Source organism: Mixophyes fleayi, chromosome 3 (genome assembly GCF_038048845.1).
Source record: "Mixophyes fleayi isolate aMixFle1 chromosome 3, aMixFle1.hap1, whole genome shotgun sequence".
Classification (NCBI taxonomy): Eukaryota; Metazoa; Chordata; class Amphibia; order Anura; family Limnodynastidae; genus Mixophyes; species Mixophyes fleayi.
In genome coordinates this window covers 65,894,511-65,919,945 of record NC_134404.1, presented here as the reverse complement: position 1 = coordinate 65,919,945, position 25,435 = coordinate 65,894,511, and the positions used below count along the sequence as shown (strand labels likewise).

Here is a 25,435-nt window from a genome sequence, read left to right as displayed (position 1 = left end):
TTCCTACTCTCCACAGATGACCCTGCTACCGCTGTGGACGTAGCCACACCTATTCTAAAGGAAAGGGTGCCATAATTGGCTGCATTCAGCTCTATAATTGTGATACATCATTTAAAGACAAACCCAAGTTAATAGTTGGTAAGAGACATAGTCAGAGTCAAAATGCAGCAACCAAACGTGCCCACTGATAGGTCTAACCAACACGTAAGCCCTAGCTAGTGCAATCGGACAAATGGCAGGATCTGGTTGTGCCTCCACTGTAATCTACGCACTCAGCCAAATTGCTCTGTTTTCAATTTGTGCAAATTGCAAATCAATGGATGCATCTCTTAAGATAAAAATTTTCATGCTTAGCCCTAAAACTGATATTATGTTCGAGGCAGCACAAAACTAATAGCCTAATCGCAGGGGAAGAAATAGTGTACACTATGTCCTTCGGAAAGATCCCGAAACCCCTAGAACCTTCCGCGTCTGTGTACATCTTAAGCTCTCGGCTGGACACTACAGGTCCTGGCCGTATGTGCACCCCATTAAATTCAACAAGGAACCACACCCAAATTTACAAGTCCTCTCTAATTTCTTGTGATAGCCGAATACGCCATAGGCTTTAGTCACACTGGTCATCACCTTCTGCAAACTTTACCAATAGTGATAATGTGGTAAGCAAAATTAAGGGATCCTAATACCAATTGGATCTGCCTGATAAATACTTTTGCCAAATTATCTGACTGACAAAATCATCTCTCATTTCAATTCGCCACCTTTTCCATAGGAAGGCGGTAGCAACACACTATAGTGTCAATTTCAATACCCAGAAAGGACAAACATGTAGGCCTTCATTCTTAACGAGCACAATTGGCGCGGCAAGCACCTGCAATAGGGACTGGGTATCGTATAAAATCTTGTCACATTGCAGGGATAATCATCCAGGTAGTAAGCCACTCCTGGATGACCTGTGCCAGTTTCTATGCACCAGTGTAAAAACATACTGAAACGTTCAAAGTAGGTGCACAATATAGAGCACCCCATGGGAAGGCACCTATTTATGAAAAACCCATCTAGGGTTTGAAAACTCAGGAATCTGAAAGATTCAGTGTGTAATGGGAGGAGGCGGAAGGCTGATTCTATATCAACCTTCGCCAGTAATGCCCCCTCGTCTAATTCTCTCACTAAACCCAGGGCAAACTCAAAGGTCTGGTAAATTACTGTAGTTTGCTGTGGGTCAATGGCACTGTTTACTGAACTAACCTCCGGAAAGGATAAGTGCTAGATCAGATGAAATTTACCTGGGGCCTTTTTGGGTACAATTCCTACAGGAAAAAGAAACAGAAACAAAAAAACAGTAACAATCAGCGTGTCTAAATGGGAGGAGGGAGATAGACAACACATGTGGCCTAAATCAACTTCCTTCTGTATTTTATCTCCCAGGATGTGTAGTTGAGTATGATCTTAGGTTCCTCATAGCCATCGCCGGCAAAGTCCCCGCTATGGGCAACTTGAAACCCTCCTTAAAACCCTGCAACAGAAAAAAACATGCTCCTAATCAAGGTATAACCGAAGCTAATGAGACAGGGCTTTGACATCGATAGGGGAATAGGCATTACTTAGCAGGAGCGCCCTGTGCTCCTCTACTGGTGGTGGACACTAGATTTGTTAATTTCTACACTATATATCCTCTCCGGTATATTTAGTATAGATGATGGCACACATAACTGAGAGACGGAAAACTATTTCTTCTTAGTAAATAGACAGCAGTGCTTTCAACAGTGCATTGTTCACAAATGATTTTAACAGCAGCAGAATTGTTGACCATTTTGGTAAGTGGAAGGGTGGATATATTACACATGACTCAATAAAGAGAACTTATCTTTTGTGTAAAATAATTTTTCTTGTTTAATCTTTATTTAGAATTGAACATACCTGTATATTTATACATTAACAACGTAATGAGAAACAGACCTCAAATTTTATTTTATAAACAAAAGTGGGAAGAAGTGGTGGGTGGAAAAAGGGGAAGAATGGGGGGATCCTCAGGACTGTTCCTAGATAGGAAGCACTGCTTCGTGTTGCAGGAAGAAAGAGAAGTGATTGAATCTGCATGATCAGATAAGGTATGTTTAGTTGTGCCACCGGTTTGCGTGCCTCAAGGGAAGGAAGTCTAAATGCCTTTGGAAATACAGAGATAAGTTATCCAATGCTCCATCTTAAAGTGATAGCAAGTAGACTTATTGAACTCCAACCATCAAAACCAAATTGCCGTAAATTACATATAGCAGTCTTGATTTGACATGGGAATGTCGCCCATGGCCTTAAAGAAGTCTATCCTTGTTAGATAATCCTGTAGGATTGGAGGACAGCGGGACCTTCAGTGTACTGGGATCACTGCTTTTGCAGTGTTGTTTAGGTGTGTAAGTTGTGACTTTATACATTGGGATATAGGGATATAATTGGGAGGTTAAATAGCTAGAAGTCTGGTCCTTCTGGGACTGGGTATCCTATAGCCTCTATTGCATATTTCCTAACCTTTAGCCAGAAGGGAACTAGTCTTAGGCAATTCCACCATATATGCAATGGAGACCCCACACCCGATCCGCACCTCCAACAGCAGCTCGAGACACCTGGGTGCACCTTGAATAGTTGGGAGGGCCCACCTGTACCATCTAGAAAGGACCTTGGACTGAATTTCTACCACAGAGAGGACAGGAACTGGCTGGCATAAATTGAAATATCTTTTACCAGATCAGGTCAGTTTCTGACCTCCCCAGATCCTGATCACAAGATCTTGCATAACTCAGAGGTGAGTTATACAGATTTACATTTAATATTTTGTAGATAGTGGAAATAATGTATTTGGTGTCTTGGGGACATAGATAGTTTCCCCCTCACCTATTGGAGATAATGTCTAGCTTGCAAGTATAGCCAGAATTCAGAAGAGGGGAAACTTAATCTCTCCTATCAGGGAAAGCATTTTTCATACCTCTCAATTGTGCAGATTACAACAAGATGGTCACAATTTGCAGACATTGAAGGAGGCAGGGTTTATTGGGACATGGGTGGGGCTTCATCAGAATGTGGACATGTTTGGTCTGAAAGTGGGCGTGATTAGGCAGCAGGGCTTATTTTGTTCCAATTTTTGCCTGGTTAAATGGTGTGAGGTATGATTTTTTTACATAGGTGAGAGGGAGAGAGCATAACATATTAGCATGCATTATATTTAAATTCCCTGGCTTGGCTTTAGAGTCAGCCCCATACTATGTTATGCTAATTTCCAGGTGACTTAAATTGCCCAGCAGTGAGCATTATGTAGTATTTATTAATATTAATATTTATTTATTTATAAGGCGCCACAAGGCATCCGCAGCGCCGTGTGTATGTGGCCTTATTTGGACAGGTGACAGGTTTTCCTAAGAATGAAAGTGCTATTTTCTTTTAAGAAGTCATACAATTCCCTTTCATTCTATTTTTGTTTACAGACTGACGGAAAATGGGTTTAGGAGGTAGGTTTTGTATGACCTCATATAGGGTAAACATGCTAAATGATATCTGCTCATAGGGAGAGGTTATACCATTTTCAAAAAGGCATGCAATCACAACTACTGGAGAGGATCCCAATGCCCCAACTTCACCAGAACTTAGCTCTATATATGCCAGGTCAGAGTAGGCACTAGGTCCTTCATAGATAATCCAAGGGCCTGTCCAGCTGTCAGCATCCTTAGGATATGGGCTGAGGTAAACACCCAGATTCACACGAGACTGTGCACTGGTGGGATGGGAGTACAGGACCCAGGTAGGGGTCTGGAATCTTTGGCTGATCCTGTAAAGAGTCTCTTGTTGCACATGGCATTCTGTTAATCCCAATAAAGATGAAGATTCTGCACTAACATGATGGCTGTCCATGCAAACCTCTTTCCCTCGTGACTCCTTGTAATGTATCACTTTACAGAGATTGCTCTCACAGTTTAAATGATATTGTTGTAGCCTATTTCCAGCTTTATTAAGCTGCTGATATACTCGTACTCTCTTTCTTTCCCAGTTTCCCACATTTATCATTTTAGCTATAGTTATTGCATTCTTAGGCTGGTCAGATAGGAGATTATTAGCATTAAGGCTTGAGAAGAATTTCAGTGGAGCAGGAAAACCAATGACACTTCCATGGCACCCACTGGGTGTCTCCACCAATTTCTCAACTAACTGTCCTGGCTGGAAGACAATACCATCATCAGAACTCAGAGCTTGCACTCTGAATCCTAGAGAGCTTCTGGCATTGCAGTACAGAGTGTTTCTGCCATCTTCCTCGTCCACTGACACTAGCTGACACTCCAATGTTTGCAGGTTTGGGATGAGTTCTCCAAATGTCCAGGTCTTTCCATGGTCATCACTGCGGAATGTAAATGCTCGTGGTGTAGTACGGCAGAGCTTCCCAAAACAATCTCTGCAGTTGATGTGATACGTATAAGCAGGCACAAGGAGACGCCCTGACTTCAGCTGGATGCCATGGCCTGGTCCCAAGGCAAAAGTGGCCCACTCTGAAAAACATTAAAATTCTCATTTAAAAATAATAGCAACATGCATATTATACACTAAATTACATTTAAAAATGATCCCAGTTCAGCAACGCTCCCGACAGTGACAGTTTCTTAAGACACTTGAGGCCTCATGTACAGTTAGACCGTATGCAGGAAAATGCCCGTACATTAAAAAAACCCACATTGTTCTAACAATGCGTCCAGCTGTACATAACTAGCATTTGCGCCAGGTGAACATTAGGAGTAACAAGTGAGTGTGAGTGTATACTTATACCTGCTATAGTGATAAAACGAAGATATGTGGCTTAACAGTGTGAAAGCAGTGTCCTGAGAGTGTTATAAATAATTGTGGAAATTGCATTTTCAATATTAAATATATTAAATATAAACAAATATAGATTAAATTCAATGAAATAAAAACATCTGATTTTGTCACCTGTAAGAATATTCTTTCCTGCTGCAACCCAAATGGAAATATCAATTAAGCAATGCAAATAGAGTTCTGTAGACACAGTAATGATTTCAATGCTATTAGCTGGAGAGGTCAGTGTAACAGTCAAGCAGCTTGCGAGTGTTGCTAATAGTCACCTGCATCATTGCATCTCATTGCACCAGCCCTCCAGCACCCGCCACAGATACGCATCATACTTCCGTCGCATTTACATGAACACACCCTTACTGTGCATGGCCTACGTTTGCCCACCCCTTCCCGCACGCGTTCCTACTTACCAGCCGCAAAAAGTTGTATGTGTGAGATGCGTGAGCCGCATACAGACATATGTATACTTTTTTGTATGCAAGTGCAGTAATAAGATGCGTATTTTACGCAAATGAAACATACATGGATCCAACTCGGCATGCGACCCATGGTGATCATTTCAGCATGTATTAAACAGTCACCAAACAACAGCAATTACTGTCTGTTATTTTTAAGAACTTTCTGTATAACCAGTTTACAGATAACAGATCAGATAAATTCAATAGTTTATAGTCATTAATGTACATCACTTTTAGTGGATCAATTATTGTAAAATACAAGTTGTTATGAGTGAAAAAGCTAGAATTTACAAGAATATATGCTAAAATGTCATTAATTTATTAGTAATACATTTTAAATATTTTTTTTACCATTTACAAAAGAGCAACATTGTAGCCTAAAAAGGTGATGTTTAATTGAAAATAGCCTGCAGATCGCAAATTGTGGGCTTTCCTAGGCTTATTAGCTACCTTTAAAGATATGGAGAGTCAAGTTGTTATTAGTAAATCTCCCTCTCCAGCTGGTAATACAGTAGAGGTCCAATGTCTGTGATCGCTGCCACTCATGTGATGAACCCTCCCTGACGCCTCTATAATGGATCATTCTTCTCCCATAGCTGGATGCAGGATTTACAATTATTCACTGCTCATGTCCTTGTTCCCAGAGCAGCCTCTTGGTTCATGGTTGACGCACAGGAAGTTTTCAGCAGTGAAGAAATGAAAAATTCACCTGTGATCTTTTCTTAGGAGAAAGATCTGTTATAGAGGCATTGGGGTTTGAGTGGATTTCTACTGATATGGGGAGACAAGTCTGCCATTAAATATTAAGTATTGTCAGGGTTGGGCACATGGGAATTCTGTCATGGTATTTTTGTCAAGATTGTTTTAATACTGAATCAGTTTTTTTTCTATTAGTATTTTAAAGTGCATCAGTTAATCCCACATAAAACTACACTGGTGTCTTCAACACATCAAGTAAGGATTTCTCTAAATAACTTTCTAGCAATCTTCAGTGTAATGATACGTTTTCTCATTTGCACCTTTTAGTGACTCCCCGATGACCTTGCAAGTCAAGTCTGTGACATCACTCCAGCTTCTGCCCTGATCTGAACTTGTCACATAGCACAGCCGGGCCAGGTTACGCCCAGTGATGATCTGGTAGGATTCGGAGGCCCGGCCCAGCACAGCAATAAAGAAAAGGAAGATCTGTCCTGTAAAGTCATTGTAGATTGGACACGGGTTCATTGAGCGATGTCCAGGAAGGTGGGCTTTCTCCAGTGCACACATGTCCTCCCACTGCAGGAATACACAGTGTATTCATTTGCATTAACAAATACATATAATTCTATGTATATATTGTATATACACTAATACTTTTATCACATTCTTGTATCCTGCTAGTTAACATTACACTAATTGTGTTTCTATAGTGGCACAAACACTTAAGTTTGAAACATCACCATGTAAGGGGTGCAGCGCACCTGCTACTGGTGCGTGCTGTAGCGTTTGGAGAGGAAGGGAAGTTTCTAAGTGACAGCATAGTGCATTACAGTGCTAGGCAGCCCTCTGCGGGAGTGACCACACCCTCAACGTGACGTGGTCACACCCTCATCGTGACATGGCCACACCCTCATCGTGACATGGCCACACCCTCATCGTGACATGGCCATGCCCCCTGTCCTGAAGCCAGGTACTGAAATGTTGGGAGATATACAAAGCACTTTTATGAATCAGTTGTAACATGTTGTAGACATACAATAAAAAGAGAAAACATTTTTAAATGACAATTGTGAACATGCATTTCTAATGTTTCCTTGTTTCCTCCAACATTGTTTCATTTGCTCAGTGATTAGGGCAGTAGAAACGATACAACAGTACAACATAAGCTTGATGCATATAAATGAGGAAAGCACATGTATAGTATGGCCAGATTGTACACAGCATGCAACCCCTGGTTAATGGGAATTGTAGTTACTCAGGGATTTACTTGGGAATGTAGGGAGTATTACATAACATATGATATGATGGCAGCTGTGGTTGGACATGGGTTAAACAGTTTGTGGGCTGAGGATGAGTATAATATTAAAAGTACTATTGAGAGTTATATGTTTGCACAGTGGAAACCTTTCAGATTTGAAGAAAAAAAATATGGCATCTAATTAATGCACATTCCAAGTGCTAACCCTTGCAAAGGTTATTATCTGACATTTTATAATAATTTAGTATTTTTCGTTATGTGTTCTGAATCAGCAGTTTTTCACAATGTTGCAGAGATATTTGCAAAGCACAACCCGAAAGCCACAATCAGGTGTGTTCTGCTGTCTTCTGCAGACCAAGGAAGCACTGGTACACTCCATCCCACATTGCTGTGGTCAATGGCCACTTATTGCAGGATTGAGTGAGGAGACTGACATGGTGAGTCCCTATTTTCTCTTGCGTTATCAGTCACTGCACTATAGTGATTGCAGGAAGCAGCACAGGTGGGGAAATGCTTGTTGGTGGACAAGAGGCAACGAACAGCCCGTGGTGCCGACTAAGACAAGGTTGTCACATCGATCCATGGCAGCAGCGACCCTTGACACAACTGCTTTTGTGGTGAGTGTACTTCATCTTAAGCCTGTCAAAAGGGCATGTTTTACCAAGGAGCAAGTTTCTCACCTTTTATTCTGGAGTGCATCTTTTAAAACAAAGGTGTTTCAAGTCATAGATAGTCCTTTATTCAACGTTTTGCAACTTTAAAGGCACGTGGCCGGGTATAAGCTCCCTGTTATTGCTTTGTGCCAACTATCTCTTCTGTTTTTCTGCATATTGTTATTTGGTGTGGCCATGCCTAGATAGACTGTAGCACACTATTTTACCTTTTGTGTCCTCCTTTTTATGTTTTACTAAGGATAAATTATTTTAGCCTCCATGACTGAATTGCTAAACCAAATTTTTATTCTGTATACAAGATATTAAAATAAGGAGGGGAGACAATGTAAACGTGGAGGCACTGTCACATTTTCAGTACGTCACAGATCTTTTTTTACTGTTCAAATGGTCTAGCATTTAACACCACCTCAGTAGTAGTATTAGCAGGTGTTTTGGTGGGATTTTGTTTGCTCACCCGAAAACCATTCACTGCCCATGGTAAGGATTCCAACATGCACTGATTTTATAAATTTTTATAAACAGATCTATTGACATACAATATTTTTATTAAATGATTTATACACACATATCACAAGCCAGGGTTGGAGAACCCATTAGAACCCTAGGGCCCGATGGGTTCTTGGGGGCCTGCTTGCTACCTGCCATTTACATATATTTTTAAAAATTTACACTGAAACTAAAGCTGGGGAGAGCCGGAACGGGCTGCCTGAAGTGTTAATAGTAATATAACACAGCGCAGACCCGGCAACCAGGGCTGTAATGTCAGGGGCAAACGCAGGATTTGTAGAGAGGGGTTGCCACGCCGCCAGTGGGCGTGGCTATAATTGTAGATAGTGCTTGGCTGCTCTCCAACTTTTCCTATCCCCATAATATACACGGGTAATGCTGCATGCACTACTTTTCGAGCAGAGCCGTGTGAAGCGGGACATACTTCCCAACCAGGGGAGGGCTGACAAATTTTAGCCCCGGAGGGGGAAGGCTCAACTCAGCAGTATATTTTAAAGGGAAAAAAATGCAGGTGGCCCAGTGACCCAGCCCACTATGGGATTGGCCCGGGGGGGGGCAGATGCCCCACTGTCCCCCAGCCCACCCTGCCCCTACCCCCAACTGTCCCTACGTGTGTCAGAACAGTTGGCAGACTGTCCTGCTCTTTCCTACCTGTTGTTGCTGCTTTCACTACTTGTTGCTGCTCGTGTCCTAAACCCAGTTGCTGCTTGTCTGGTTCCTGGAATGGGGGGTCCTTGTTTTGAAAAAAGACAGGTAAGAACAGGGCCGTCTTTTCCACTGGGCACGATGGGCAGGTGCCCGGGGCCTTACGGGCAAGGGAGCCCAATAGACAGGGCTCTTAAATAGAATAAATAATCATGCATAAAAAAAATCCTGCAAAAAACCCCCCAAAAAACAACTTACCTTTTGCGGACACGCGCTCAGGTCAAGTGGCGATCTGGCTTCGGCTCCCTCCCTGTTCCCCTCCTCCGTGCTGCCCTCTCACCGACTGTCGTCATCACGCTCAAAATTTTCATTGAGAAGCACAGCTATATATATCTGGTCATAGTTATAGATGGGGGCCTTGATTTATGGAATATCGCCCGAAAAGTTGTGAAAAGACGCGATAGAATATAAATATATATATATATATATATATATATATATATATCTTATGTTACTCTCTTCTGCAGTCTGTTTTCAGTTATGTGAGTGGTTGTCCATAATGTTCTTAATATGGCCCTATGTAAGAAATCCCAGCAATGAGTGAACACAGTAGTCCTCCCTCTCCCAAAGCAGCTTGATATTAAATCAAAAGCACCCACGTTTAATAATTAGGCTTCCCAGTAACCAACCCAGACAGTAAATTAATGTTGTTCACCTTTTATTAAAAGATTTCCCTCCAAAGAACCCCAACATTAAATTAATAGTATTTACATTTAATAAATAAACCTATTTCCTCCTAAACATTAAAGAATTAGCATTTACTTTTAAGAAATCGCTCTCCTTCTTCCCAAACTCAGCCACACATTCAAATACCAGCACCTAAACCACCCCAGCATTAAATGAAAAGTCCCATCATTCCACCCATATAAGTCCCCGCTATAACCCCACTATTAAATTAAATATCCCCAACCTTCACCCCACCAATAAATTAAAAGCCTCACTCTCTACCTACTATGAAATTAATATTTCACACCCCATCCACATCACATAAAATATCCCCCCCCCCCACACTTACATTAAAATCCCTTTACCCCCCTTCCCCTTATATTAAAAGTCCCTCCAAGCCTATGTTCATAAAGGAACTATTGTACTTATATATTAAATCCCCCCACTTACATTAAAAGCCCCTCCCCCCCCACACACACACATTCACACACTGGCCCTCATCATCTAGTGCTGTGTCTTGTGTCCTCCTGCTGCACACATGACACATGCAGGCAGTGGAGAGAGGGGCGGAGAAACAGCAGGGGAGAAAGGGGCGGGTACACAGCAGGGGAGAAAGGGGAGGGGAAAACAGCAGGGTTGAGATGGCTGTGAACAGTGCAGATAGAAACAATCTGCACAGAAGCTGTTAAGTGACTGGTCCTGGGGACAGGGTCCAGCCACCTCAAACATAAATTTCCCAAGCTGGGAGGGGGGGGGGGGGTCCAGGCACTAGAAAACCCCCTTGCTTTGCCTATGAATGTGTCGGTGCCAGGGCTGCCAAGAGGAATTCAGGGCCCCGGTACACCAAATTCATGGGGCCCCCCTTACAGGTGTGCAAGTTAAAAAGTTTTGCGCCGCCACTCAGCGGGGAGTGGGTGTGGTCATACAATTGGGGGCGTGGCTATGCATAATTGGGGCATGCCTGGCGGGGAAAAGCGCTAGCCCCTGAATTCACCGGAGCATCACATATGTCCAAGCACTCCTGACTTTCAACACATCTAGCACCACAGTGTAGTACACAAATAATGCAGTGTGTACACACAGAGTTCACAGTCTTGGCCTGTACCTTACATTGGGCAGAACACTCACCAAAAATTTACATTGTCCCACTAGAATCACAACATTTCACACAATCTCCTACTCTCTCCTACCTGGTCTTCTCACTCTCACCCCATGTGGCTGCAGGTTTCTTTAGTTGCGGCTTGTCTGGCTCCTCGAATGTTGGGGGACCCTATTTGGAAAAAAAATGGCTACATTTAGAAAGTTACAACTAGCCCTGCCGTTAAATCAATAGCACCCATGATTAATAATTAGGCCTTCCTCCAGCCCCAACATTAAAATAATAGTATTTCCATTGCCCCGCAAACAAAATAGCAACCCTTAATTAGCCACCATCTACCTCACACACACTACATTGCCAAAAGCTTCCTGTGCCATCACACACACATTACTGTGCCCCTTCATCATCACCACGCTATGCCCCCTCATGATCGCACTGCGCCCTCCATGCTGCTTTTGCCTCTTTCTTCATCCCCCTGTGTCATGCTGCCTTGGCCCCCCCCTTTATTCAACCCCCTGTGCATTGCTGAATTTGCCCCCCCCTTTCTTCATCTCCCTGTGCCATGCTGCCTTTGCCCCCCTTTTTTCATTCCCCTGTGCCATGCTGCCTTTGCCCCCCCTTTTTTCATCCCCCTGTGCCATGCTGAATTTGCCCCTCCCTTTCTTCAACCCCCTGTGCCATGCTGAATTCCCCCCCCCTTCAACCCCCTGTGCCATGATGAGTTTGCCCCCCCTTTCTTCAACCCCCTGTGCCATGCTGAATTTGCCCCCCCCCCCCTTCCTTCAACCCCCTGTGCCATGCTGAATTTGCCCCCCCCTTCCTTCAACCCCCTGTGCCATGCTGAATTTGCTCCCCCTTCCTTCAACCCCATGTGCCATGCTGAATTTGCCCCCCCCATCTTCATCCCCCTGCGTTTCTCCTCTTTCGATTACCTCTGTATTGCTTTCTTTCATCTTTCTTTTCTTTTCTTTTGACTGTCTTCTGTCTTCTTCACTGAATGACAGGTGTGACGTGATGATGTCACGCCCGACATTCACTGCAAACAGAGGAGGGGAGAAGGACGCCGGCGCCGCGATCATGTGAGTATTTGTATACACACATGATCAAGAGTACAGAGTGAGGGAGTGAGGGCCCGGGCCCGGGTAATTAGTACCCGCCCCCCCCTCGGCGGCCCTGGTCGGTGCAGGCGGAAGACTGTGGGATCAAAACGTCTGTCCACTATATGCAAAGGCCCAAGACCCCAGATAAACATTAATGCAGTGCGTGTCACAGGGCAGCACTGCAGGGCTACATTTGTCCAGTGTCAGGGAGGCGGAACAACGAGGAAGGTGCCCAACTTCCTGCTCTCTGCAATGTCACTGACATGGAAACATAAGGTCAGGGCGCTGTCAGTATAGAGAAGCCGAGCGAAGCCAGCATGCAGGCAGCAAGAAGAAGCAGGAAGAAGACAAAGCAAGAAGAGAAGCTGAGAAGCCCCAAGTTTATTAAATTGCTGTGAAAAGGGGAATTGCTGGAGAGAAGATGGGGAGATTCCGGGGGTTGGAGAGAAGGAGGGATTTTCATTGAAGAATATAAATATTTTTCTGCAGCAATATATAGAATTGTTATTTTACCATCATATGGGTATTGTGCCCATTTGCACTTATTTACATACATATTCACATTTTGGAAATTTTAATTACATTACTGCTCTAGAGGGCACCTTTCTGGGTTTTTTTGTTCCATATTTTAGATTCAATCTTTGATTCACAAAGGGTTTATGGAACTGAGCTGCCACCTGTCATTAATAAGAGAATGCAATTGAAGATTATGGCCTGCTCCGCTTAGGCATGCGTGCCTCAGCTATCGAGCCAAATGGGGTAGATTGGCTTTTAACGCCCAGAATTGTTCAAATAATTCAGACAAAGTTTACAACTTACGGGTGTGGCCTGGGGCTGATTGGTCTGCTTATATTTGCCACCTATTTTCAATAAATTTATCTTTCAATACATTTCTGACCTTTCATTTCGCCAAAACAGGTCTCTGTGTTTTTATTTATAGTGGTAAGTTAACTCTTGTAGGTGTAAGATTGTAAAGGTAAAGGATGTCAGCCGATAAGCGGATTAATGAAATTGCACAGTACTGCAGCGTTGTTCCTAAGCAAATGCAGTATGGCTGGTAGCAGCAGTGGTACTGAAGTAAGAGGATCACTGTGTGGGATGGGGTGCACCATGGCAAGAAAAGTCCCTGAGTAGTGGAATGTTAAGTTATCCTTGTTGGAGTGTGAGCAAGAACCTCCTAACTCTCTCTTACATTCCAAACAAATAAATCATCATTGTTTTAGTTAATGGCACTGTGTGAAAATGACTAGATATGTTTCAGTTTGTCAAGTACCCTCTGACCTCCACGTAGTTGCGGTAAAAAGTGCCACGGCGTAATACCAGCAGATTAGCATGGGCATCATCCGCACTAAGTCTTTCTTCTGCAAATGCCAACAGTGTTGACCAGCGTGGGATGTACAGGAGGGCTGGTACACGATATGTCACTCCATTCTTCTCTCTCTCAAAGAGAACTGTGCGAGCAGGAACATGACGGGACCCCATAACAACTGAAAAGTACAAATGCAACTTGGAAGTTCTTCACTGAGAAAACACTCATATTAATATCTAGCATTAATAGTACTTGTTTTTTTATATATATATATATATATATATATATATATATATATATATATATACACATATATAAAGAAACAGATACTCAGCACTCGCCTGTTTTTAAAATAGAAAAAGCAGTTAGTATATTATTCATTTTGAATTAGGTGACTGCAGAATATCTCTGTTTATACGTGGTGGGCGACCCCCCTCTTGCACCCCAGTCTGTAGATGGTGACCAATGTCTACATATATATTATATATAAATATATTATGTGTATATATATATATATATATATATATATATATATATATATATATATATATATATAAAACACCACAACTAATGCATACTCATATGCAGAAATAAATATAGAAAAAACTGTGTTGACAGAACCAGAGCTCATAGTCTTGGCTGGTGGCTGCAAAATCGAGATGATAAAAAAAAAACATGTTCAGTACGGGGCTAAATTCCCTAGGGGAACGGGGCCCACTAGACAAATTCACCCTTCCACTATGAGCACAGGGGAGGAGGGTGCACCATTCTTTTGTTTTTGTTTTAAAACTACATTAACACACCAGTATACCTACTATTTACCTACTGGTTTGATAGCTCTATATAAGACTTCAAAATCGTGTCTTTCAAAGGACAATTTTGTCAGGATTACAATCTACATTGTACAAGTCTTTCTATCATCACCTACATGTGCACTGTATTCCTTACACTCTTGGGGGTATATTTAGTAAACTGCGGGTTTAAAAAAGTTGAGATATTCCCTATAGCAACCAATTAGATTCTAGATATCATTTATTTAGTACATTATACAAAATGATAGCTAGAATCTGATTGGTTGCTATAGGCAACATCTCTACTTATTCAAACCTGCCGTTTAGTATATATACCCCTTAGACATTAAGTCTATTTCTGAAGTGTCATCTTCAGATCATTGTATGTAATTTACATCATGATGCTCACAACGTACAACACTGCACAGTATGTTGGCATTTTATATATAAAGGATGGTAATCATAATAATTACACTCCTCTTCTTTGTTTAGCATTCTGTACATATACACTATATTCACTCTACTTCACTCTGTCTCTTATCATCCTGTACATCTACTCTGTATCCATTACTCCTCTCTGTCTCTTATTATCCTGCACATGTACTATGTATCCATTACAAGCATCTCTGTCTCCTAATATCCTGTACATATACTATATATCCATTACAATTAGAGATGTTCACTGACCCCCGTGTTCTGGTTTTTGATCTGGATTAACTTCATGTTTTTTTTTGGTTTTGGCAAAACCGCCCTTGCGTATTTTGTTTTTGGTTTTGGATCCCTATTTTTTTCTAAAATTACATCATTTTGCGCTTTTTTCCCCTACATTATTATTAACCTCAATAACACTAGTTTCAAGTCATTTGCAGTCAATTTTGACCACCTCACAGGTCACAATATTAATTTCATACACTTTCAAACAAAGACTGCAGCGACCTGGCTGGATGCTAAGCGACAGAGCAATGACACAAACACACGGCAGTTCATAGCACATCTAGGAAAGATTGATCATGAAATCAGTTATGGTTCATTTGATCGCTCCACCCGTTCCTTGGATAACTGAGGTAATTCTACAGCTAATACATGGCGACGAACTCTGACTACCCCGGGATGTGTGCTTTTTATAAGACCAAGACCAATCCAGGGTGCCAGACAATGCACTGAAAAGAGCCATTGTAATTCATAGCAAAAAGCAAGTTCATCATTGAGCTTCGAATCAGCCTCAATTCCCCAAAAATTACAACATAGTTAAGTACCTTTGATTTAAAGTGCAGATTACGACAGCGTGGGAAAATCCCTTATACTATAAATAGACCTTGCGCATGAGCTAAGTTCATTGTGTATCGGAGCTTCTACAGTATAGAAGCTGTTTTGCTGCGTCTGTCCTTTTTTTCATATTTTTTTAACCAAGCATGTTCCGGATTGGATTACAAATAATGGGCCCTTCTGGCTGAAGATAAGAAGACTGCTATCAACAAGGGGGCCCTCCTGGCCAGAAGAACTGAAGATTTTTCCAGGCATGGATTTTGGGATACAAATTTATTTGGGACATTTACAAGTTGAACTTTGGAATTACAAAATACTTTTGGACATTTCAAGCAGGTACTTTGAAATTACAAATACTTTGGACTTGGTTCTCAAGCATTATTGGATTAAAAGCTGCTGACGAAAGAAGAAGAAATGTGATTGATAAGTATTTTGGGGTTTTCTTATTTGTAATAAATATATGTGGTATTAATGAGGGTGTGTATTTTTTGTATTGGGTTTTTATTATTATTATTATTAAAATGTGGTGGTTTTAAACAGGGACTAGTGGTTTATTTAACATTTGTTTTGTGGAACTACAGGTCCCAGCCAACTGTGGGTGTTAGGGCATGTTGGCACTTGTAGTTCTCCAAGTGTCAGCATGCGCTGGCTGCCATGGGTATGCTGGTGCTTGTAGTTATACAAGTATCAGCATGCCCACATTGTTTATGGCAGCCCGGGCTGGCTGGGACTTGTAGTTCCACAAAATAAAATGGCGTCTGTTTGTTTTTTTAACTATATAATCGCCATTATTACCCTACACCCACCGCCCAGGGGTTTAGGAAGAGCCCTAGTGCTTTCAGCACTGGGCTGGGTTTTCATAAAGGGGGGGCCCTCTCATTTTTTTCGGTAGACCCCGCTCCCTAGGGAATCCAGCCCAGAACTGAACAGCCTGGGGTTGGTTTGTCATTATGGCAGGGAGACCCCTGCCGAGTGTCCCCCTGCTATAGTGCCACCCACCCCAGGCTGGTTTGCCTAGTGCTGGTTAAGTGAAAATTGGGGACACCACAACATTTTTGCCCCCGATTTTCACGTAACCAGCAGTAGGCTAGCAGCACTAGGTTTAATAGTGCTCGGGTGGGGGGGACCCCACGCTTTTTTTAAAAAAAACTTTTATCTCTTTTTAAACATTTGACAGCTGCCAGACCTCTGGCTGTATAGGCAGAACAGTGTAACAGTGAAGTGTTTACTAATCTCGCAGCTAGATGAGGACAACACAGGAGAGTTTGCTAATCACAGGAGTGTTTGACATCACAGCAAATCGCCAGAGATGACCAGCGATTTTTAAGATCAGAGTAAAAATCGCAGTTTAATATAACTGGCGACTTTGAGACTAAAATTGTGGGTTATCACCCGCGATTTGTTGACATTTTAAAATGCTGAAAAAAATCGGACCTTGATACATTTAGCCCCAGATGTCAAAATGTTGTGCTGAGTCATCTGCATCATCAATGGGTATCTAAGATTTTTGCAAAGCACACAACAACGAAAGTGCCACTCCTTGTGGCTGAAGTGCTTGGTTTGTTTGGGCCCCACAAAACAAGGTAACAATGGGCTTAAGGCACCTAAGGTAACAGTGCTGTTAATGAACTCTACTGTGGCAAGATGTTGTTGTCATCATCTTCAGCCTTATCCTCACCCTCATCAGTGTGTGCATCATCCTCACACATTATAAATTCATCACTGCTGGAATCCACCATTACAGAAGTCTCAGTATTTTGATATAATTGGCAGGAAAGTCCTTCCTCGTGGAAATTGAAGTTCATTTTTATGAACATAATATTTTCCACATTTTGAGGAAGTAGCCTCCTACACCGATCGCTGACAAGGTTCCCAGCTGTGTTGAAAACTCTTGCCGAGTACACACTGGAGGGTGGGCAGGTTAGGCAGTGCAAAGGAGTTGGTACATGGGTCTCCAAATTCCATTTTTTTTCCTCCCAGTATCCAAAGGAAGTGTCTGATGTGTCTATTTCTATGCTGTTGTTAAAATCATCCTCCACCATCCTTTAGATGTTGATAGTAGGATCAGGTGGAATTACGGCAGAGGTGTCACTTTTTTTGGTCAATTCTTTTAGACAAGACCAGATATCAAAATGTTGTGCTGAGTCATCTGCATCATCCCTGGGTCTCTTGGTAAAGCTAAGTTTTTTCCTAGGAGCAATTGAGTGAGAAACTGAAGGAGGAGACGCTGTCCTGTTACGTAACACTTGAGCTGTCATCTTGCTCACCAGGAGCTCCTTGCATCTCTTCAGATCTGGGTCAGCTGGAAACAAAGAGAAGACATAGTTTTTAAACCTTTGATCAAGCACAGACGCCAAAATGTAGGGATTCGATTTCAAGATTTTGATAACTCTTAGATCCTGGCGAAGCGAATAAAGTACTTGATCTACAAGTCCGACATGCTTAGCATAATTGCTTTGTTTAATCTCCTTCAGTTTCTCAAGCTGCTTTTCCAAAAGTCTAATTAAGGGTATTACTTCACTCATGCTAGCAGTGTCTGAACCAGGGCCGGATTTACCACTAGGCAACCTAGGCAATTGCCTAGGGCCCAGCGGTCCCCAGAGGGCCCTCCCAGGGCCGGCGGTGAGACCACCCTTTAAAAATGGGCCGCTACTTATGGGACAGTGCTATGTGCTTGCCCCCCGGGCTAAAGTCTGCCAGCCAGCCTCTGAATAGGGGTATAGCTTATGCTAAAAAACTATAGTGCTATGGATTTTTTCAGGGAGGGGGCCCCAAACCAGTATCTTGCCTAGGGCCCCATGAGGTCTAAATCCGGCTCCGGTCTGAACTCACTTGACAGGTGACTACTTTGAATGGTTTCAGCACCTTGCACAACACGAAAAATATTCTCCACTGCACTTGAGTAAAATACATCACCCCTCCTTTCCCAATGTCATGGCTTGTGGAGTAAGCGTGGATGGCTTTTCGCTGTTCCTCCATCCGCAAAAGCATATAAAGGGTGGAATTCCACCTTTTCACCACCTCTAGCTTCAGTTGGTGGCAGGGCAAATTTAATTGCTCTTGTAGCTGCTGCAATCTTCTACATGCTGTTGCCGAATGCCGGAAATGTCCATATATTTTACGGGCCACAGACAGCATCTCCTGCACGTCCCTGTCATTTTTTTAAAAGCTCTGCACCACCAAGTTTATTGTGTGAGCAAAACAGGGAATGAGATGGAATTCACCCAGCTGTAATACCCTCACAATATTGGTGGCATTATCAGAAATTACATATCCTGAGGAAAGTCCAAGCGGGATAAGCCATGTTGCAATGATATCCCTTAGTTTTTGTAACAGATTGTCAGCTGTCTGCCTCTTAGTGAAGCCAGTGATACACTGCCTCTGAAAAATGTGACGTACTTAGGTACATGCTGCTGCTGTTCCTGCTGGTGAAGGCGAATCACCAACCCAGTGGTCTGTCACAGTCTTATAATCTTTAGCTTGCTCAGTTCCGCTTGTCCACATATCTGTGGTTAAGAGTACAGTGGGTAGAATGGCATTTTGTAACCCAATAATTAAATTTTTACGAACCTTCTGGTAGAGGTGAGGAATAGCTTTTCTAGTAAAATGGTGTCATGAGGGAATTTGGTAACGGGGACACAAGACCTTAAGTAACTGTCTAAAACCAGCTGCATTAATAGTGGATATTGGATGCAGATCTAATAGTAGCATAGTCGCCATGGTGTCTGTGATCCGCTTTGCGACTGGGTGACAGATTTCATACTTGCTTCCTCTTGCAAATGATTATTTAAAAGTCAATTGTTGTAGTCTTCTTCTTGGTCTGCTTCTGGACTGAAGATCCACCGCCAGCAGCAGCAGCAGCGGGCCTAACGCTCATGAATTCTTCTGAGGAATCCAGGATAGTGGAGGAGTCATCTAGCTTTACCAACTTGGATGCAGGACTAACTCCGTTCGCTACTGAAGATATTGATGAGGACGTTGTGGGTGTAGATTGCAAGTGTTAAGATCTAGCTGAGAGAAGGGACCTAGCTGATGCTGGACTGCTTGTTGTTATTTTTTTTTTAGCATAAGTTTCCAATTTTCCCAACAGCTTGCCATGAACTCGTTTCAAATGGCATAACATGGATGGGGTTCCTAGATGGTTAAGGTCCCTACCTCTACTGACTGTGGCTTTACAAACGCTACAAATGGCTAGACAACTGTTGTCAGGATTTGGGTAAAAATAATTCCACACATAAGAGGTGAATTTTTGGTCTTATGCCCAGGCATGTCAATGGCCTTCTTCTTATCACGTGCAAGAACTGCTTCCACTGGTGCAGAACTTACACAAACAACATCATCCTCATCAACATCCTTATTAGAGCCCTCGTCAGCTACACAAATATCCCCCTCGTCCTGTTGCAATTCCAAATTAGCATCCTCAATTTGTGTGTCACTGGTTACAGTTGGGCTGCTCATCCACACATCTGCAGAAATGCTGAAATGGGCCTTTTTTATGGGTACACTATCAGAAAGGTCAGGCTTACACATAGCACTCGTGGATAGACTTTCCTCAGGGATTTGTGTCATTTCTGAATCTGAACATACATTTTCCTCTAATGCCTTACTGTTTTCTTCCAGCTCGGCTTTTACTCATAAAAGTATTTGGACACCACTTTTGGAGTCAGAATGACAAGGTCTTGCTTGGTCATTACTGACCTTACAAGAAGATGCCTCAGTGACAGTTGCAGAACTAGCACTCATAGGGAAAGGCGAAGGCCTCATTCTTTTCTTGCCACTGCATGTGCAGAATGGCATGTTGGCAATTCTATTTTTTTCTGCAGATAACTTTGCCTGGATTACAGGTCTTTTTTTCTTGGCCAAGGTGAAAGGTGTTTTTTTACATTTTTGTTTCCCTGACTTAAAAACACTATGCACTTTAACATAGGCTTTAGCAGATGACGTAGTGGGATTACTATCAGTATGACTGGTGCCAGCAGCTGCTTGGTGCTAATGACAATTAGCAATGGACCTCTCCTCTTTGTGTGTTACCTATATAACACCGTACAATGTGACTGCAAATTTAGACCAAGACTGCCAGCCCTATTATTTCTATTTCAGCAATGACAATTAGCAATGGAGCTCTCCGGTTTGCACGTTAGCTATATAACTTCGTACAATGTGACTGCAAATTTAGACCAAGACTGCCAGCCCTAGTATTTCTATTTCAGCAATGACAATTAACAATGGAGCAATGGAGCTCTCCTGAATGTCACTGGAGATTTTGAAGAACAATACTACCCCTCCTCTTTCTTTTCTACCTATGACACTGCCCAACTGCGCTAGAGACTGCCAAGAACCGTGCAACCCCTTCTGTGTACCTCTGTGAAATGGCGCTGGATTGCCATGGAGGGCGGTACTTAAAGAATCCAAAACTCGCGAGATCCAATAACGTAACAATGATGTTTTGCCTTGTTTCTCAATTCCGAGGGCACGCAAAAGTACCGAGCCAACTCGGCTCAGTACTCGGATCTGCTAAGTTCGGGTGTGTTCCGTTCTCGGGGAACCGAGCCTGAGCATCTCTAATTACAATCATCTCTGTCTCTTATTATCCTGTACATGTACTCTGTATCCATTACAATTATCTAAATTGTATTCAGTGTTGGACTGGGGCAATTGTGGAGGCCCACCAGAGGGGGTGTGGCCAGCCACTAGAGGGGCGTAACCAAACCACTAGAGGTGGTGTGGTAAGTCCACGAAGGACAACTAGCTCCACATTGTAGTATGTAAAGAATGTAGTGTGTATATAAAGAGTACCTGCCCCTTAGATTGGACAGAACAGTCACCAAAATTCGGGATTGTCCCACTAGAATCAGAACATTTGACAGACTATCCTGCTCTCTCCTACCTGTTGTTGTCACTTTCACCACCTGTGGCTGCTGGTTTCTTTAGTCCTGGCTTGTCTGAATTCTGAAATGTTGGGGGCCCTAATTGGGAAAAAAATTGGTACATTTAGAAAATTCCAACCAGCCCCGGCATTAAATCAATAGCACCAACGATTAATACTTAGGCCTTCCTCCAGCCCCAACATTAAAATAATAAGTGTTCCCATTTAGTAAATAGATCTATATCCCTCCCTGCAAACAGCCCCAGCAATAAATTAGAGGGATTTACGTATAATAAATATACCTATTTACGTATAATAAATATACATATTTCCCGCAATAATCACTGCCATTAAATAATTCATATTTACATTTAATAAATAGACCTCATGCTCCTGAAACTCAGCCCTACATTCAATTAATTGCCCCCAAACCACCCTGTCTTAAATGAACAGTCACCACTATAAAATTAAATTGCCTCACCATCACACCACAAGCAAAATAGCACCCATAAATTAGCCACTACCTACTTCACACACACTACATTTCCACAAGCCCCCTGTGCCATCATACACATACTACATTGCAACAAGCCCGCTGTGCTATCACTTACACATTACTGTGTCCCTTCATCACCATGCTGTGCCTCCTTATGATCACACTGTGCCCTCCATGCTGATTTTGCCCCCCCTTCACCTGGCCCCTTCATCACACTGTACCATGCTGGTTTTGCTCCCCGCTTCTCCTGGCCCCCCACCATCACCCTGTGCCATGATGCTTTTGCTCCCCCGTTTCGTCACACTGTGCCATCCGACCCCCCTCCCTTCATCATTCTGTGCCATCCTGCTTCCCCCCTTCATTACTCTCTGCCATCCGGGTCCCCCCCTTTCATCACTGTGTGCCATCCTGCTTCCTCCCCGTCCCTTCATCACTATGTGCCGTCCTGCTTTTCTCCCCCTCTCCCTTCATCACTCTGTGTCATCCTGCTTTCCTCCCCATTCTTCCGTTCCTTTTCTTACATTCCTATTGGCTTCATTTTTCTCTTCTGTCTTCTTGCTGGTTCCTCTTTGTGCCGCTCCCCACTGAATGTCGGGCGTGAAGTGATGACGTCATGCCTGACATTTAGTGCGAATGGAGCAGAAAGAAGGGGCACTGGTGCCGAGATCATGTGAGTATTTTTTTTTTAGTACCCTGCTTCCCCTACCAATGAAGTGGGCGAAGCCATCAGGCGTCGGGACCCACCGGGGAATACCCCGGCTCCCCAGCGTGCCAGTCCAACTCTGGTAATATTATCCTGTACATATACACTGTGCCCACTACAATCATCTCTACTAATATCCTGTACATGTACTCTCTATCAATTACAATCATCTCTGTCTCTTATCCTGTAGATATACACTGTATCCATTACAATCATCTCTGTCTATGAATATCCTGCACATGTTCTTTGTACCTATTACACTCATTTTTGTCTGTAATCCTGTAGATATACACTGTATCCATTACAATCATCTCTGTCTCTTAATATCCTGTATATGTACTCTGTATCCACTACAATCATCTCTGTCTCTTAATATCCTGTATATGTACTCTGTATCCATTACAATCATCTGTCTCTTAATATCCTGTATATGTACTCTGTATCCATTACAATCATCTCTGTCACTTAATATCCTGTATATGTACTATGTATCCATTACAATCATCTCTGACTCTTAATATCCTGTACATGTACTCTGTATCCATTATAATCATCTCTGTCTCTTAATATCCTGTACATGTACTCTGTATCCATTACAATCATCTCTTTCTCTTAATATCCTGTACATGTACTCTGTATCCATTACAATCATCTCTGTCTCTTAACATCCTGTATATGTACTCTATATCCATTACAATCATCTGTCTCTTAATATCCTGTACATGTACTATGTATCCATTACAATCATCTCTGTCTCTTAATATCCTGTACATGTACTATGTATCCATTACAATCATCTCTGTCTCTTAATATCCTGTACATGTACTCTGTATCCATTACAATCATCTCTGTCTCTTAATATCCTATACATGTACTCTGTATCCATTACAATAATCTCTGTCTCTTAATATCCTGTATATGTACTCTGTATCCATTACAATCATCTCTGTCTCTTAATATCCTGTATATGTACTATGTATCCATTACAATCATCTGTCTCTTAATATCCTGTACATGTACTCTATATCCATTACAATCATCTCTGTCTCTTAATATCCTGTACATGTACTCTGTATCCATTACAATCATCTCTGTCTCTTAATATCCTGTATATGTACTCTGTATCCATTACAATCATCTCTGTCTCTTAATATCCTGTACATGTACTCTTTATCCATTACAATCATTTCTGTCTCTTAATATCCTGTATATGTACTATGTATCCATAACAATCATCTCTGTCTCTTAATATCCTGTACTTGTACTATGTAGCCATTACAATCATCTCTGTCTCTTAATATCCTGTACATGTACTCTGTATCCATTACAATCATCTCTGTCTCTTAATATCCTGTACATGTACTCTGTATCCATTACAATCATCTTTGTCTATAATCCTGTAGATATACACTGTATCCATTACAATCATCTCTGTCTCTTAATATCCTGTATATGTACCATGTATCCATTACAATCATCTCTGTCTCTTAATATCCTGTACTTGTACTATGTATCCATTACAATCATCTCTGTCTCTTAATATCCTGTATATGTACTCTGTATCCATTACAATCATCTTTGTCTCTTAATATCCTGTACATGTACTCTGTATCCATTACAATCATCTCTGTCTCTTAATATCCTGTACATGTACTCTGTATCCATTACAATCATCTCTGTCTCTTAATATCCTCCGTTTAGGCAGCGCTGTCCTATACAGCAGCTGCGGCGCTGTCAAAGAAGCGTCCGCGGCGGTGCTGTATACAATACAACACCGCCGCGGACGCTTCTTTGACAGCGCCGCGGCTGCTGTATAGGACAGTGCCGATATGGTGAGCACTAAGTTAGCGCGGGGGGGGGGGGTTCTGGAGACTCAGAAACCCCCCCTGCGTGCGCCACTGCTCTTCTTTGGATTATCAAGGCAGACAAAAGAAAATATATAGAAAATTGATGTCACCAGTTAATAATAAACGCATTAAAAATAAAACAGTGATTAATTTAAAAAAAACAAACAAATAATGTTTTTGTTTATTTTTTTCTCATGAAATACATTTATTAGGATGTTATTAATGTCTACTAAACATAAAATACATTGTACAGTTGCTCTTGTTTGCATACACATGTTGTAGCATGCATACAAGCCTGTCATCACTAGTGCTCAGGACTTAGACTAGCTCTGCAGCTAGAGATATGAAAGAAAACCTTTGCAATACCCAGAGCTTGATTCGGACATAGCTGCGTGCGCTTGTGTTTGGCACGACTCTACTGTACATTGACAATGGCAAAACGCCCCCTTCCACACCCTGTTCACTCCCCTAGAAAAGCACATGTCCTTTGCGCTGGAAGACGCAGCGGACAGGGCTGGTTCTTGGCATGCGCAGAGTGATTTTGCGTATGATAAGCTCGGTACATACATGCCTTGATGAATCAGGCCCTTTGTCTCTTATGATCATGAATGTGTTCATTAAATCAGTTACAATCCTTACAGTGTCTTATCATCATATACCTGTACATTATCATCTGTGCCATTTTCCTTGTTGTTACTGTTCCTGTTTTCCTTACTGAAATAACTTGTTCGCTTCCTGCATATTGGCTTCTTTCCACCTTAACTTACATTAATAATAAACGGTTATCCTTTCATTTCTTAATGTGTATCCAGACAAGGACATTAAGGATCCTGGTTCAAGCTGTGTTTTTTCTTTGTCTGTCAACGGTGTGAAACTCGATCTTAAAAATGAAGCTTCTTACTTATATCATATACTGCAGGTTGGATTACTTTTATCTACTTCCAAACTGTTACCTGTGAAAAATGATTCTTAGCCTCCTGTGTTCCTCTTCATGCTGCTGGGTCAAACCTTCGCTCTCTTTATCCATTTTTCATTATGTTCTTTTATCTTCCAGGGCTTTCTACCTACAAACCTAGATGTGATGACATTGCAAGCGACCCAGAAATTCCCCCCCAGTCAGCAGTCAGTGACAGTCACTGCAACCTC

General features: G+C 42.2%; 2 protein-coding genes across 3 annotated transcripts in view; one reads left to right on the top strand and one right to left on the bottom strand.

Moving 5' to 3' along the window:
- Positions 1–7,063, top strand: part of TM4SF19 (transmembrane 4 L six family member 19) — a 24,878-nt gene extending 17,815 nt beyond the window's left edge. For both annotated transcript variants that reach the window (XR_012689554.1, XM_075201604.1), the window contains exon 5: positions 6,330–7,063. Coding sequence is in view for 1 of the 2 variants with exons in the window: in XM_075201604.1 (XP_075057705.1) it covers positions 6,330–6,343 (14 nt within the window). In the remaining variant the exon portion in view is untranslated. The remainder of the gene's footprint in view (positions 1–6,329) is intronic.
- Positions 3,395–25,435, bottom strand: NEU4 (neuraminidase 4). The gene is made up of 4 exons (XM_075201603.1): positions 25,243–25,435; positions 13,293–13,498; positions 6,323–6,578; positions 3,395–4,526 (listed from the first exon to the last, which is right to left on the bottom strand). Exons 2-4 carry the CDS (start codon positions 13,491–13,493, stop codon positions 3,430–3,432), a joined length of 1,554 nt encoding a protein of 517 aa, XP_075057704.1. The 5' UTR covers positions 13,494–13,498; positions 25,243–25,435; the 3' UTR covers positions 3,395–3,429.